This window comes from Streptopelia decaocto, assembly GCF_964273445.1.
Source record: "Streptopelia decaocto genome assembly, chromosome: 6".
NCBI classification, from domain to species: domain Eukaryota; kingdom Metazoa; phylum Chordata; class Aves; order Columbiformes; family Columbidae; genus Streptopelia; species Streptopelia decaocto.
The window spans coordinates 47,316,650-47,329,667 of record NC_138660.1 but is presented as its reverse complement, the minus strand read 5'-3'; the positions used below and the strand labels follow the sequence as shown (position 1 = coordinate 47,329,667).

At 38.8% G+C, this 13,018-nt stretch overlaps 1 protein-coding gene across 1 annotated transcript in view; it reads left to right on the top strand.

Annotated features, from left to right (window-relative positions):
- MYO3B (myosin IIIB) overlaps positions 1–13,018 on the top strand; it is a 196,640-nt gene that overhangs the window by 123,127 nt on the left and 60,495 nt on the right. Inside the window, exons 28-30 of the mRNA XM_082055656.1 lie at positions 5,736–5,847; positions 6,743–6,905; positions 7,625–7,705. Coding sequence (XP_081911782.1) covers positions 5,736–5,847; positions 6,743–6,905; positions 7,625–7,705 — 356 coding nt within the window. The remainder of the gene's footprint in view (positions 1–5,735; positions 5,848–6,742; positions 6,906–7,624; positions 7,706–13,018) is intronic.

Genomic DNA, 13,018 nt, shown 5'->3' with positions numbered 1-13,018 from the left:
ACGTGCCTGTACACAGGCATAAGCCAAGTAAATGAAAACATGCAGTGCACTGGTGTAACTGGAAAAAACATTCATGTGCAAGAAAGATATGTGATTGAGAAATAATCATCAGAATAGCTTCATAGCCTTGTAGCCTTTTATTTGAGATGTCATGAGTGATAACCTCAGTTCACCTGAACCCTTGTCATGGCTACTATTACTAGCTTTAATACAATTCTCAATCTGAAAAAAAGTTATAAATTTGATTCAGGATATGCTATTGTCTTTATGATGGCATGTTTATATTATCATTATGGCTTCCTCTATGTTTTTGTGTAGTATTTACTGTTTTCCAATCGTAGGATTGATAATTCAGTAATGGAGCAGAAGCATTACCATTAAGCAATCAACTACTCAGCAGCAGGAACAAGTCGTGAATGGCTGTATCAAGCATTCAGTGTTATTTTCTGAGCTGGATGTTGCTCGGAGAGATTATGGAGTTAATGGATCTACTGAACACAAGTCATTCACATGATGCTAGAGGGAAGGAGCTGCTGATGTTTTTGAGAAAGAAGACACATAAGCAGTTTCACAGGCCTTTCTAAAACCCAGAGACTGGGTAAATTTACTTGGTTGTAAATCAGTCATTTGGTCTTGGAAATCTGTGGTCCTTGCATTGAGACATATTGAATGATAAACCATAGCCTAATCAATTCGTTGCCCCTCAGTTCCAGAAGGACAGGGAACTGCTGCAGAGAGTCAAGCACAAGGCAACAAAGATGATTAAGGGAGTGGAGCATCTCCTGTGTGAGGAAAGGGCTGAGGGAGCTGGGGCTCTTGAGCTTGCAGGTGACTGAGGTGTGATGTCATTAATGTTTATAAGTGTATAAAGGGTGAGTGTCACGAGGACGGAGCCAGGCTCTTCTTGGTGACAACCAATGATAGGACAAGGGGCAATGGGTTCAAACTGGAACACAGGAGGTTCCACTTAAATTTGAGAAGAAACTTCTTCTCAGTGAGGGTGACAGACACTGGAACAGGCTGCCCAGGGGGGTTGTGGAGTCTCCTTCTCTGGAGACATTCAAAATCCACCTGCACACATTCCTGTGTAGCCTCATCTGGGTGTTCCTGCTTCCACAGGAGGATTGGACTAGATGATCTTTTGAGGTCCCTTCTAATCCCTAACGTTCTGTGATTCTGTAATTACAAATTTTTCTGGTTTGTAATATATTAATATACCAAATGAATACGTAATAGGAAAACACTCGAGTATGTGTATACTAGAAAGGAAAAACCAACATGTTCATTTGTCTTTCACAGCAATTTAATTTTCAGACATAGGTTCCCCCCGACCTTTTTGTGTGTTACACATGTTACAGTTACGTGACTAATTTTAGTAAGGTCACCATTCAAAAGCAGGTTTAACAAAGAGATTAATTTTTGTGATCACTACCACATCTGTGCAACATCCTGAAGAGGCTGAAGGCAGAATTGTTGACCTTAACTTTTATCCAATTTACACACAGGTGAACTAAGATCAACTCCACCGAAATAAGTGTAAATTGAGAAGAAATTAGACCTCATATCAGTAGATTCTTTTAATTCAAAAGTGCACTGAATTTGAGTACAACCTTGAAAAGTAATGGTAAGAAAAAGCAGTTCTGACTGTAGCTTTCCATTTCTACAGATAAGGGCAAGTTGTGTTAAACATGTTGTCAGATACTCCCCGAATTTTTAGTCCAACTTGATGTAATTCTTTCAGGAAAGAAAGTCAAAACAAGTCAACAAGGGAAGTGTGAGGAGATTTACCAGTTTGCCCGACTGCATAGACTACTTCATGAGCTCAGAATATAAACAGGGGGGTGGGAGAGGGGATGTTCTTGCTCTTTTTTTCAGTTCATGCTTTATTTATAAATCAATTCTATTCTGTTTTGCTCTTGGGAAAAACAAAAACAAAGAAATAAAAGAACAACGCTTTAAAAAGCTATCAGTGGAACAAGAAACATTTTTCTTCAGCTTACAGCCATGACTAGTCAAGTGTTTTTAGGAACTAAGTAGTTGAATACATAAAAATGTTTGAAAAAACAGGTCAAATGCTAAACAGATTGGCACTTCTTTGTTCATAATCAAAAAGACATTAGGCAAGTATGAACGAGAGTTTCAGAATGTCAGTAAATGTGAGGATATCAAAGATTTTCTAAGCCAGCAAGTTAATTGGTATTTTGATCCTTTTGAGCAACTTAACAACAAAATGGATGAGCCAGCACTTTTTCTCCCTTGATGTTATTAAACAAATAGGTGTGCTTCTTATCTGCCTGTTCAATAATGCTGTTTTGTAAACTCTTAGCAGGAAATATGAGGACAAAACAATCAAAGGCAGGGAACAGAACCATTCAGGGTTTATCAGGTGGGAGGTAAACAAAAGATAAAACTCTGTCTAATGTTACTCTTTACTGTCTTCTGGGGTTTTGTAGAACAGATTATTTCAGTGTTGCAAACCTGGAGATAGTTCATTGGGTTAAAAAACAGATGGTGAGGAGAGGACTTAATTGTCACTCATTCACACGTTCTTTCTTTTACCAACAATAAAAGCATCTGTTTTATGTAAATAAATATACATATTATTTTACTTAAAGTAAGAAAATGTAATCTGCAGCCTCTATAAACACTGCAGACCTGTCAGGTCCATGGCACTTTGTCTCCATCGGCCTTGTCTCACACCCCGTGCCATCATGTGTCTGTCTTGCATATTTGCTGTGAAGCAGCGTGGCCCAATTCTCAGGCTGGAGTCCCAGGTTTCAGGCACAGGTTACTGACCCAACAGGGTGGGCAGGTGTGCCCAGCTTGTGGGGCCGTGTCCTCACCATGCACTGCACAGCAGCTGTGGGAGGTGTGCACTTCTCGTGGGGACCTGCACTGAAAGTCCCACTGGGTGGGACCCTTCGTGCTTTGTCTGAGTGCCCAAGCCCTTGGAGTTTCACATGACATGATGAGGTATGCAGGTGTGTCCTTGCCACACACCCCCAGCTGTAGGCACTTTTTGTGGAATATGGTATATACTGTACATGGGCTGAAGAATAAGGGTCTCTGCCCATTTATGTTCTGCATTAAAGTTCTTTGTACTGCATTAGGATGCAGGATACACTTTTCCTATAAGCACTACCCACTCCACAGCAGCCAGATGATGTTACTCAGATCATATGTTCATGGCAATACCAGTGCTATTACTGTGACAGTGATCCCAGTGAGGCTGGTACTGCTTTTTCAGTCTGACGGTGCAAATTTGCATCAGGTCACTGTTGGTACACCTAGAACACACCGTCTCTAAACCATCGGTATTACGCTTCTCATGACCTTAATGAGTCACATTCTGCGTTGAGTGGAGCTAGGAAAAAAACTGGTCAAATACTGCAAAATCCTGTAAAACATGTTACCTCAGTGCATGCTTTCTTCTAACCCCCAAAATACAGTGGTGATAGACTTGTTATTATTCAGAATCAGGGAAGCACAGAATTAAATTAGAAGTCAACATGTTTGCTAGAGAGAAAAAAAATGTTTGCTTTTAAAACGATGTATTTTTAATGCAAACTTACTTTAACACTGAGTCTGCACTGTACCAAAGTCCTGAAGTGATTTCTGAAAACAAAATTATAACATCCCCCATATTTTGATTTTACTATTATCCACGGAACTGTTTATTTGTTTCAGTGGCTTTAAGATTTCCCCAGTTTTGCATAATGTTCCTGTACACTTAGAAAATAGTAAACTGCTGTACCTTCCACAGGTACTTTCTAGACTCTTGTTATTCACAGAATACTGGTAAAGGTTTGCAGAATGGAAAAGATATGAAACCTCTAGAAATGAAAAGTCTGATAATCCCTTATGAATTATATATGAAGAATGGACCAAATTATGTCTTTCAGAGAGTATTTCTGTCATTTTATGTTCATCTGGTGATTTACAGCATAGATGTTAGGTATCTGCTACTGCATTTCAAGAGTATCTTAGATGTTTTTCATTTTTCATTGACATTGCTTCATTCATACTCCAGACATAGAGTCAAATGTAATTAGTTGTATGAATTCAGATGTGGTGAGATGCAATGAATACAAGTTAGGAATTTTTGAAAGTTATTTAACAGCTCTTTCAGTGCTAAAAACATGAGTGTCCTAAGTTTTCCAGCTCCAAGGCTGAGAAGGAGCAAAGATCTTTTGGAATGTTGAGAATCTCCTTACTATTGGTGGGGAACTGGTCAGAAATGGATTTTGCCCTTTTGCACCTCGTGCTTTTCACATATCATTGTCTATTCTCCATCTCAGGCCAGTATATTTTAGTACAAAGATTTGTTTTGAAGAGAAAAAAGGGTTAATCATTACTTTTTTGAGTTAATTGTGTAGAACTGATGCTGCCTTTAAGTCTGGAATGTGAAGGGAACTTTAGAAAGAGACATGGGCATAGTAGTTAATGGTGCTGTTTGAATGCTGTTTATTGACCAGTTGCACAGTTCACTGTTTAAGGAGGAGAGAGAACTTGAACCATTTGTTTACAGTCAGTTAATCTAATCTAAAGTGACCAACACTAAAATGCCTTCACGATAATCAGCTAGTTAATGCATAGCATCATTCTGAAGTTTTCCATGTCTTAGCATACCTGGATTTTTTTAATGTTCAACTTTAATGCTGCATGTCCTAGCTTTGCAATTGTTGATCTGGGAATAAATTCATCTTTTAAAATATGTTGGTTTGTGCCTAATGACTACTAAGTACAATTAATCCCATTTTAATGTCTGGAATACAATTTGCGTCTGTGAAGGATAGGTTGTAGTGCAGTGTAAGAGCCACTGGTTAAGAAAGATACAGTTCTAGGGTTTCATCTGAGAAATTAGGGCAACTCACTTTTCTCTTATGCAGTCTTACTGCAACTGAGAATGTGATTGGTCAAATCCTTTTAGGAAACATGTAGATTAATATGTGTTATGTATAGGACATTTTCAAGCACAATGCATAACCTGAGAAAATAACATGGATTTGCATGAATATTTGCATGTTTGTGAGACAACACATGACGGACTATAAACTTTATTTTTAAAAATAGAAATAAAAGTAGTGGCTTAACATAGAAGAACACTGAAATATTCCAGACTTCTGCATTTTCTGCTGGAATAACATGCATAGTTTACTTTTGGTGCTTTTCGCTTTCTTTGGTGCTAGCATTTGACTTTTCTCCCTCTCAAATCTGTAAAAGTCCATTGAACACCTCAGGTAGCACCCACTTATTCAACAGAATTTGCAGACTTGCAGTGAGATGTAACTGTGCTGAAGTATGTTATGCAGTTCTGTAGATGGCATACTTATTTTACACATGTTAGGCAAAAAGTTTTATTTTTGCATTCCTTTCTTTTACTCTGATTTCTAGCACTTTTCCTTCTTCTCCCTGTCATTCATTCACTCACTTGTCTGAAAAATTCAGAGCAACCTTAAGTGTTTCCTCAGTTGCACTGGTTATTGAAAGACCTTTACGGATTATTACGCCAACTGCGGATTTCTAGAATGCATCAGATTCTCGTCACCACTATAGTGCCTTTTATTTTCCTATGTCATATATATATTCTCAAATATCTGTTCATGACAGCTGTGTCATGATTTATGAAGAGGACTGAGTATAACAGAAAATTTGGCCCGTGAGTTCTGGAGATGGAAAATGAAAGTACATATTGATTGTCAAGTCAATTATTTCTTTGTGATTTGGTTTTGCAGGTATTACTACCTTGCATTCAAGGCACATGAGACTCCCCTTGGTAGCAGAGAAAACTGTCTTGCCATTTTGGAGAGATCTAAACTAGACAACTGGATTCTGGGCAAAACAAAGGTAGAGGTTGCTATCCTTTTATAATAGCAAAACGTGTCTAATAGTGGTTTGAAAAGCACTGCAAGAATGAACAAAAGAGCAAGAAATTTGCTCCAGTTAGCCTCCCAGGTGATAGAGGTGCCCTCCCAAGCCAGCTTAGTGCTGCAAGAGGAGAGGTGTACTGAGTACCTCCCCAAAGCATGCTCTGCACAGGCTGTACATCTGTCAATGCCTGCTGTGGTGGTGCCTCCCTGAAGTTCCTCCTCCTCTTAATCATGGCATGACTTGAAACTCCACACTGGCCCATCCTGTGAGTCTGGCTGGTACATTATCCATTTGTGGAGTTTCAGGTGAGATCCTGCTGGCTCTGTCAAGAGCCTTTGTTCATGGTTCCAAATGGAATGGATGACTTCTGTAAAATGGTTGTTATAGAATATCTTGGGTTGTTTTACAGTGCACAAAGGAAAAACAAGGAGAATTTCATGCTCAAGACCTAGATAAAGTAGGTGTAAGCACCCGTAGGATTTGCCTCCTGAAGCAGAATGCTGTTAGACAGTAGTATGTCTAAAACAAAATTTAACTCAGGATTTCTTTTCCCACTGACAAGAAAGGTTATATTTCAAAATTGTTGATACCTGAAATATCCTCCAGCCAATTTACCTTGTGAAGGGGATAAATATGTAGTTTATTTTGTGATGGGGCTATTATAATCAGTGGAATAATGAAATTCTACAAGCACACTGAGAGCAAATATTTGATTCACTAGATTGCTACGATATCAACAACCACTACTTTACTAGTTTTCTCAGCAACAGTGCCCTAAAATAGGCTTATAGGAGACTAAAGAAAAGGCAGAATACAAGAGATTATGTTACTGCCTGCATGTAGTACTGATTTTTTTGTTGTTCCATTTCAGGTTTTTCTAAAGTATTACCATATAGAGCAGTTAAATTTGTTCCTGCGAGAAGTTATAGGGAGAGTGGTGGTCATGCAAGCCTATATCAAGGGATGGCTTGGAGCGAGGAGGTACAAGAAAGTCAGAGAGAAAAGAGAAAATAGTGCTGTTACCATACAGTCAGGTAAATGTTCACATTCCCTCTTTCACTGAGTGTCTTTGCATTTCAAGCTGTTAAATTGCATGTACATTATTTATTCATTCGTAATAGTTTATTTTGAAATCAAAATAACCGGAGGTGCTTTTCTCTCCAGCTAATTGATGCAAATGTTATTGATTTACTCTAAGCTGTCACCTTAGTATTTGATAATGTCTTTATTTAAATATTTTAGTATTTTGGATGTGGTGCCTGTGCACAAAATGAAAATTTTGTTAGGTATGTCTGTGCTAGCATGCTGCACATAAATGAAATGCAGTAATGTGCCCCCCACCCCCATGCATACCAGAATTCCAGTTAACATACATCGTGGGGTGGGCCTGAGTGGCTGATTGTCAGTAATGTAGGAGGCTTCCTTAAATTGAGTTTGGGGAGCTGTGTGAGGAGGGGAATTCTAGTGCTGACATGATCATGTACCTTTGCCTTTTGGATTAGGACATCAGTGAGCACATGGTGACAATTAAAATTTGGCTGAGTGAAGCAGTGTTTGAAGTTGTGGGGATGTGAATCCTGCAGTCATGAACCCAGAGTTCAACATGTGGGTGGGTGGGGGAGAGGTATTGGGGGTGGGGGCTGGAGTGGTTATGGCAGGAGGGATGAAAGTTTCAGCACATCTCTGGCTCTGTAGACTCTGTAGCACTTCCTTAAATAAATGTAATTTCCAGCACATGGTTTTGTATTTTTAGCCTGGAGAGGATATGAAGCTCGCAGGAAGTACAAGGAAATAAGGAACAGAAGAACTGATGCCGCTATACGTATTCAAGCAGGTAATTAAAACATTATTTCGGTTGCCAACACCTATTTTGCTGTGGGTGATTTCATGTGTCAGTATTTGTAGCCAAGAGAAATACACACAGTATCACAAAAGCTATCGAAAACTTTACTTTTGATCGTTTGTGCTTCAGTATCAAATGACACCAGTGACAGGTATCAGGCACTTTGTACTTTTTGTAAGTACTTCTCTGGAAGCAAAACATGCTGCTTAAAAGATGTTGAGTTAATTCTTTAAGATTCTTCTGAGCACAGTCGATATGATTCAACTATATGTAAAGCTGTATGAAGCACTGAACTGATTTGACTGAAGTGTGGATGGGAGGCACTGGACGTGCATTTCTCTGCCTTTGTGTCAGCCCTCATCTTGGCAGGCTGCCAGGTTTTTGTTTTCACTGCTTGCTGGGTTTGCCAGCTTTGGCCGATCTTTTGACTCTCTGCCAGACTCCTATGCAGCCATATCAATATGAATTTGAATAAGCTTTAAAGAGATTATTGGAGGAACAGGCCCATAGGGGTGTGTAGGTCTCTGCTAGAGAGCAGGGTACCATATGGCACAGAAATCTAAGATCCAGTGCCATGAACTCGATGGTGTTTTCAGATGCTGCCAATGTGAAGCAGCCTCCATGTGATGCAGTGTAATGCACCTTCCCTGTCGAACCCTGGGCTGAAAGGCTGTAGCCGATGAAAAGTGAGTTGTAGCAAATGTATTTACAGATAAACCAAGGTACCGCCTTTATTCTACCAGCTTCCTGTGCTATGACTCCTTAAGTTTTGTCACCTCTCTATTCTGTATCATATAGTGTAAAGTCAGTCTGAAAAAGATGTGTTCTAAATAGTCTTTTAGTTTGTTCTCAAACCATTTCCAGTAAATAAATTTGTTTTTCTTTTGTCTGAGTTTGCTGCTCTGAAATTAAGCATCTCTGTGACTTTCAGCAGAAAACAAATACCAATCTAGTTACAGAAAGGAACAGAGTATCAGTAGGATAAATAATAAAATTGATAGCTTTGTATGCCTGCTGTTATGTGGAATCATGAACTATAGTTCTGGGGTCAAATGCAGAATATTCTATTAAATAGAGAACTGTTAAGGAGGAATTTTTTTCTCTCCATGCAACAAGCACTAGGATACTGCAGAAGCACTCTCTCCCCTTTTTCCTCTCCTTTGCGTTGTCATTTCCTATTGCTTTCCTGATAGCACAGAGAGCAGATCTTAAAGTACCCCTCCAACTATCCTGAAGCATTTGCTGCATTTACACTTGGCCATATCTGGACTTTGATTTCCTGACTTTTACAACAGCCTTTTGCCATAAAAAGGAAAGTGAAACAGTTGACCCGTCACTGTCCCGCTATTGCGAGTTCCTAAAGACAAGAGTTATCTCAGGTTCAGTAGGAAGCTGGTGTGTAGCGGGATCACTTGGAGACTGTAGGGGACATTCTACTGTAAAGTTTTATCCAGCCAGAATTGTCAGTTGTGTAGGAGGTGTGTGCTCATCAGTAGCTCTTTAGAGAAAGCAACGGATCTATTCTGCTGTCTGCCATCTCTGAGACATGTGGAACATGGTAGAGCAGGGGTGATGGGAGTGTACACGTACCCTTGAATTTGGACACTTCTGTTGAGCCCCCTGGACCTAAAGCTGGAGGAATGCTGGTAGTGCTCTTCCCACCAGCACACACACCCTCTTCCTGTGTCACCTGGCAATCGACAATTTCAGCCATCAATCTGGGCAAAGAAGCATTAGGACTATAGTGTTAAGAGTGACACAGTGCACCTTTGTATTAATTAGGCTGTCTGCTCCTCCTATCCTGGCACTGCATTCAAAAGGGTATAATAATAATAATAATCTTCAACACATTTCTGTCTGCCTTTGGAAACCTGTATCTAAGACTTCTTACTTGAAAATTCTTCTTGTGCACATTTGCTCTCCGCTATATGCTAATTATTCTGTATCTCAAATCAAAGCTTGTGCTTGCTAATGGTGGCCATTTTCCAGCTTTTAAAGTACACTGACAGTCTTTCTGTTGTTTACATTACACTGTCCAAGTGCCTGGTGACATGGAGACAAAAGCAACTCCAAATCTCTCCCTTCCCTGCACATCTTAAAATGCAAGTATGTAGTTCAAGGCAGCTTTTCAGTAAAATGGAGTATGATCACCTTTGTATATTTTTCAAAATGAGGCATTTCAGGCAGTGGGAAATATCATTTGCATTTGTCATCCAGACATTAGCAAAACCATATAATTAAAATATATGTACTTCCCTTTCCTTTCCCCCTCCACCCCCAGCTCAAGCAGGCCTTGAAATTTAGGAAGCATTTGGCTTACATGTTTCTACAGAACAGCGCATATTGAAATTTGTTTTCCTTTCATCTCTTTCCCAATAAAAGCAGCCGCTCGGCTTATCCCTTTAGCTTCCTCAGAACTTCCTTTCAGAATTCCCGATCTATTACAGCACATTCACATACCAGAAACAAGATGCCTTTTCATGCTGTCAACCTTTTTCATCTGAAATGTAAATTAATTCTTGCTGGTACGCTTTGACAGAGATCAAAGTAGGGGTATTAACCTTATTGGGCCTTCTCTTCATCAGAATCAGTTCCAAAGACTGCGAGGGTAGTGTTAGGAGGCCAGTCTTCACTGTTATCTATGGCCCTCCTCCAGGCAGTCCTCTGTCTACAAGTCAGCATTTCAAAGGCGCTGATTTCTTTTGTAAATGACCTTATCATTACTTTAAACTGTGTGAAAAATGATTTGCCTGAATAATTCTTGCAGGATTATCCTGCTCATTTTAATTGTGGGGGGACTTCATTCAGATTCCAGGATATTGTTTAAGTGGTTTTGACAGCAAGTGATCATAGCCTGATATAAAGGAAGAACACAGCTCCTGATTGGAAACCTCTTGACTTGTTCAGATTGTTCATTTCTTGCAAGTCAGTCTTTGAGGTAGGCTGCATTTGCATTTTAAAAATAAACAGATGCCTTTCAAATACATGAGCTGGTGGTCTGGAGATCTCTGTGGGCCCAGCAGTTCACTATCCATTGAAGAAATGTTGGAAGAAAAAAACAAACTTAGAAAAAAACCAACCCTCACAGTGTACATGAGGATACAATTCCTGAGTGTATTGTATTACACACACACACAAAAAATCATTATTTCAGATGGGGGAAAACACCCTTGCTAGGAAACAAAATGTTTGTGAATTTAAATTAGATGAGGAAGAAGAAGTTACCCTACTTCAGCATATCTACATCACAGGTTCTCAGAATACATAAATGTTATTAGACTGGTGGCTAAAATGGTACACAGGGTACTGGTGGTCTTTCCCACTCTTCCATTCACACTTTCCCAAACTGTGAAGGTTAGAAAATCCTCATTTTTAACTTAGAGATGAATTGTAAAGAACGATTTTGTGTAAAGTATTTGAGTTAACAATACTTTACACTTCTGAGTATTTCTTTGTAATTGTGATTTGTATTGTTTTGATTTACATCTACATAAAAGGAAAAATATTTTGTTAAAATAAAGAATTTTTAAAAATTATGTTGCCAGATTCACAGCTGGTTTAAATCAGTGTGTATATCCACTGAATTATCTGACTGAAATGTTGGTGCACTGATTTACTTCACATGCAAGTCTCATTTAAGATTTCTTTGTATTAGAATAATTCATTAATTAGAATTTAGAGCAACAGATAATACAATTATGTTTTCTAGTTATGATAGCATGTATTTCCATACAGTGTGATCATTGTCCCTAAAGACTTAAGGGAGGATTTTAATCTGGTTATTTCATTTGTGAGCTGACATTGCCAAAATGCCAAATGAGTGGTGCATGCGATTCACTTAGATCCGAGGTGACATCACTGAATTCATTTTAATTAGGCCCACTTTAGCCATCTGGAATATAGTGTGCAGCTCTGGTCAGGACTGAGTTTAACTATGCTTCCAGAGGTGAAAGGCAAATGACTAATCCATTGAGCCACCATCTCCTCCTCCAACACGTGCTCGCACACTCACCATATGTCACACTGTATTGGAAAATTATGTATAAAGAACTCAAGATTTGGGCCTTTTTTTCCCTTTTATTTTCTTTTTATTTTTTTTAAATAAAAAGTGGTGGATGTTCAGAAGGAAACCAGATGAAGTATCCTCTTGTAAATTGCTTGCTTTCTATAACTTCTGCCTAGGCAGTGTTGCTCACTATTTACATATCTCTAACATACTTCTGGCAAAACTCACTCCCTTCTGATAAAAAAGGGCCTGAGAACTGCTGTAATTTACAATTTTACATTTATAATAAATGTGAGCATTTAATACAAGTGTTACCTTGGCGATTTTCAACAGCAGAGGTATTGTTGCTTCAATAGAAGACAAGGAAGTATTTCTTGAAAACCCTATATTTGTATATATTTATATACCTATGTACGTGTGTGTGTACATGTATTCGGCTAATACTGTTGTATAGATCTAAGCATTAGATGACAAAAATGTTCCAAAACCTTCTAAGTACTCTATAAATATATCTAAAAATATATATTTTTAAAATGTTCCTGAAAATAACAACCACTAGGTAGCAGATCCTGTTTTACTTTTTTGTATCGTTAATTTTCTTCCTTTTAACTACATTTTCAGTGCAAGAACCATTGAAGAGATGTATGTGTTTCTCTTAATGGCAGCTGAACTGACTCATTGTATGACCTTGATTTCACATTCAGGGTAAACCAGACTGGTTTGTACAGGCTGCATGGCTTTGGTTAACTTTATTCTTCCATCTCTTTGTGTTCTGTACTAGCTTAGGGTGTCCAGTAATTCTTCACTTTTAGCATCTGTCTCTAGTAACCATTAAAAGCCTGCTGCTCATGTGCAGGCAACGTGTTAGCAAAAGTGAGGTGGTCTTATCAAGTATGAGGTCCTATATTCTATCCCCATCTCTGAGCTAAGCTCTGTCGATGTGAATATGTCTGCATTTTTTTTTCGTTTTTCCTCCTGGATTTGAGGAGATGAAAAGGAGACCATGCTTACTGGATTTCACACCCTTGCTAAAATCAGGAAGGGACAACAATGTACGTTGGCCAACAATATGTTTGAAAATCTATTCCGTTCACTTGCTGATATTGACAAACAGTTTCACTGTTATCTTCACTTTTTTTTTTTTCCTTTGACCAAGTCTCAAGATCAGTGACTGTAATAATGTGTAGTAATTAAAAACTTTGTGTCCAAGTGGTGATATGCATCAGTGGCACCAGTCGTGATGGCAGCCTTGGTGAATCTTACTCATGCTCACCGCTTGTTACTGGTAGTTACTGCTT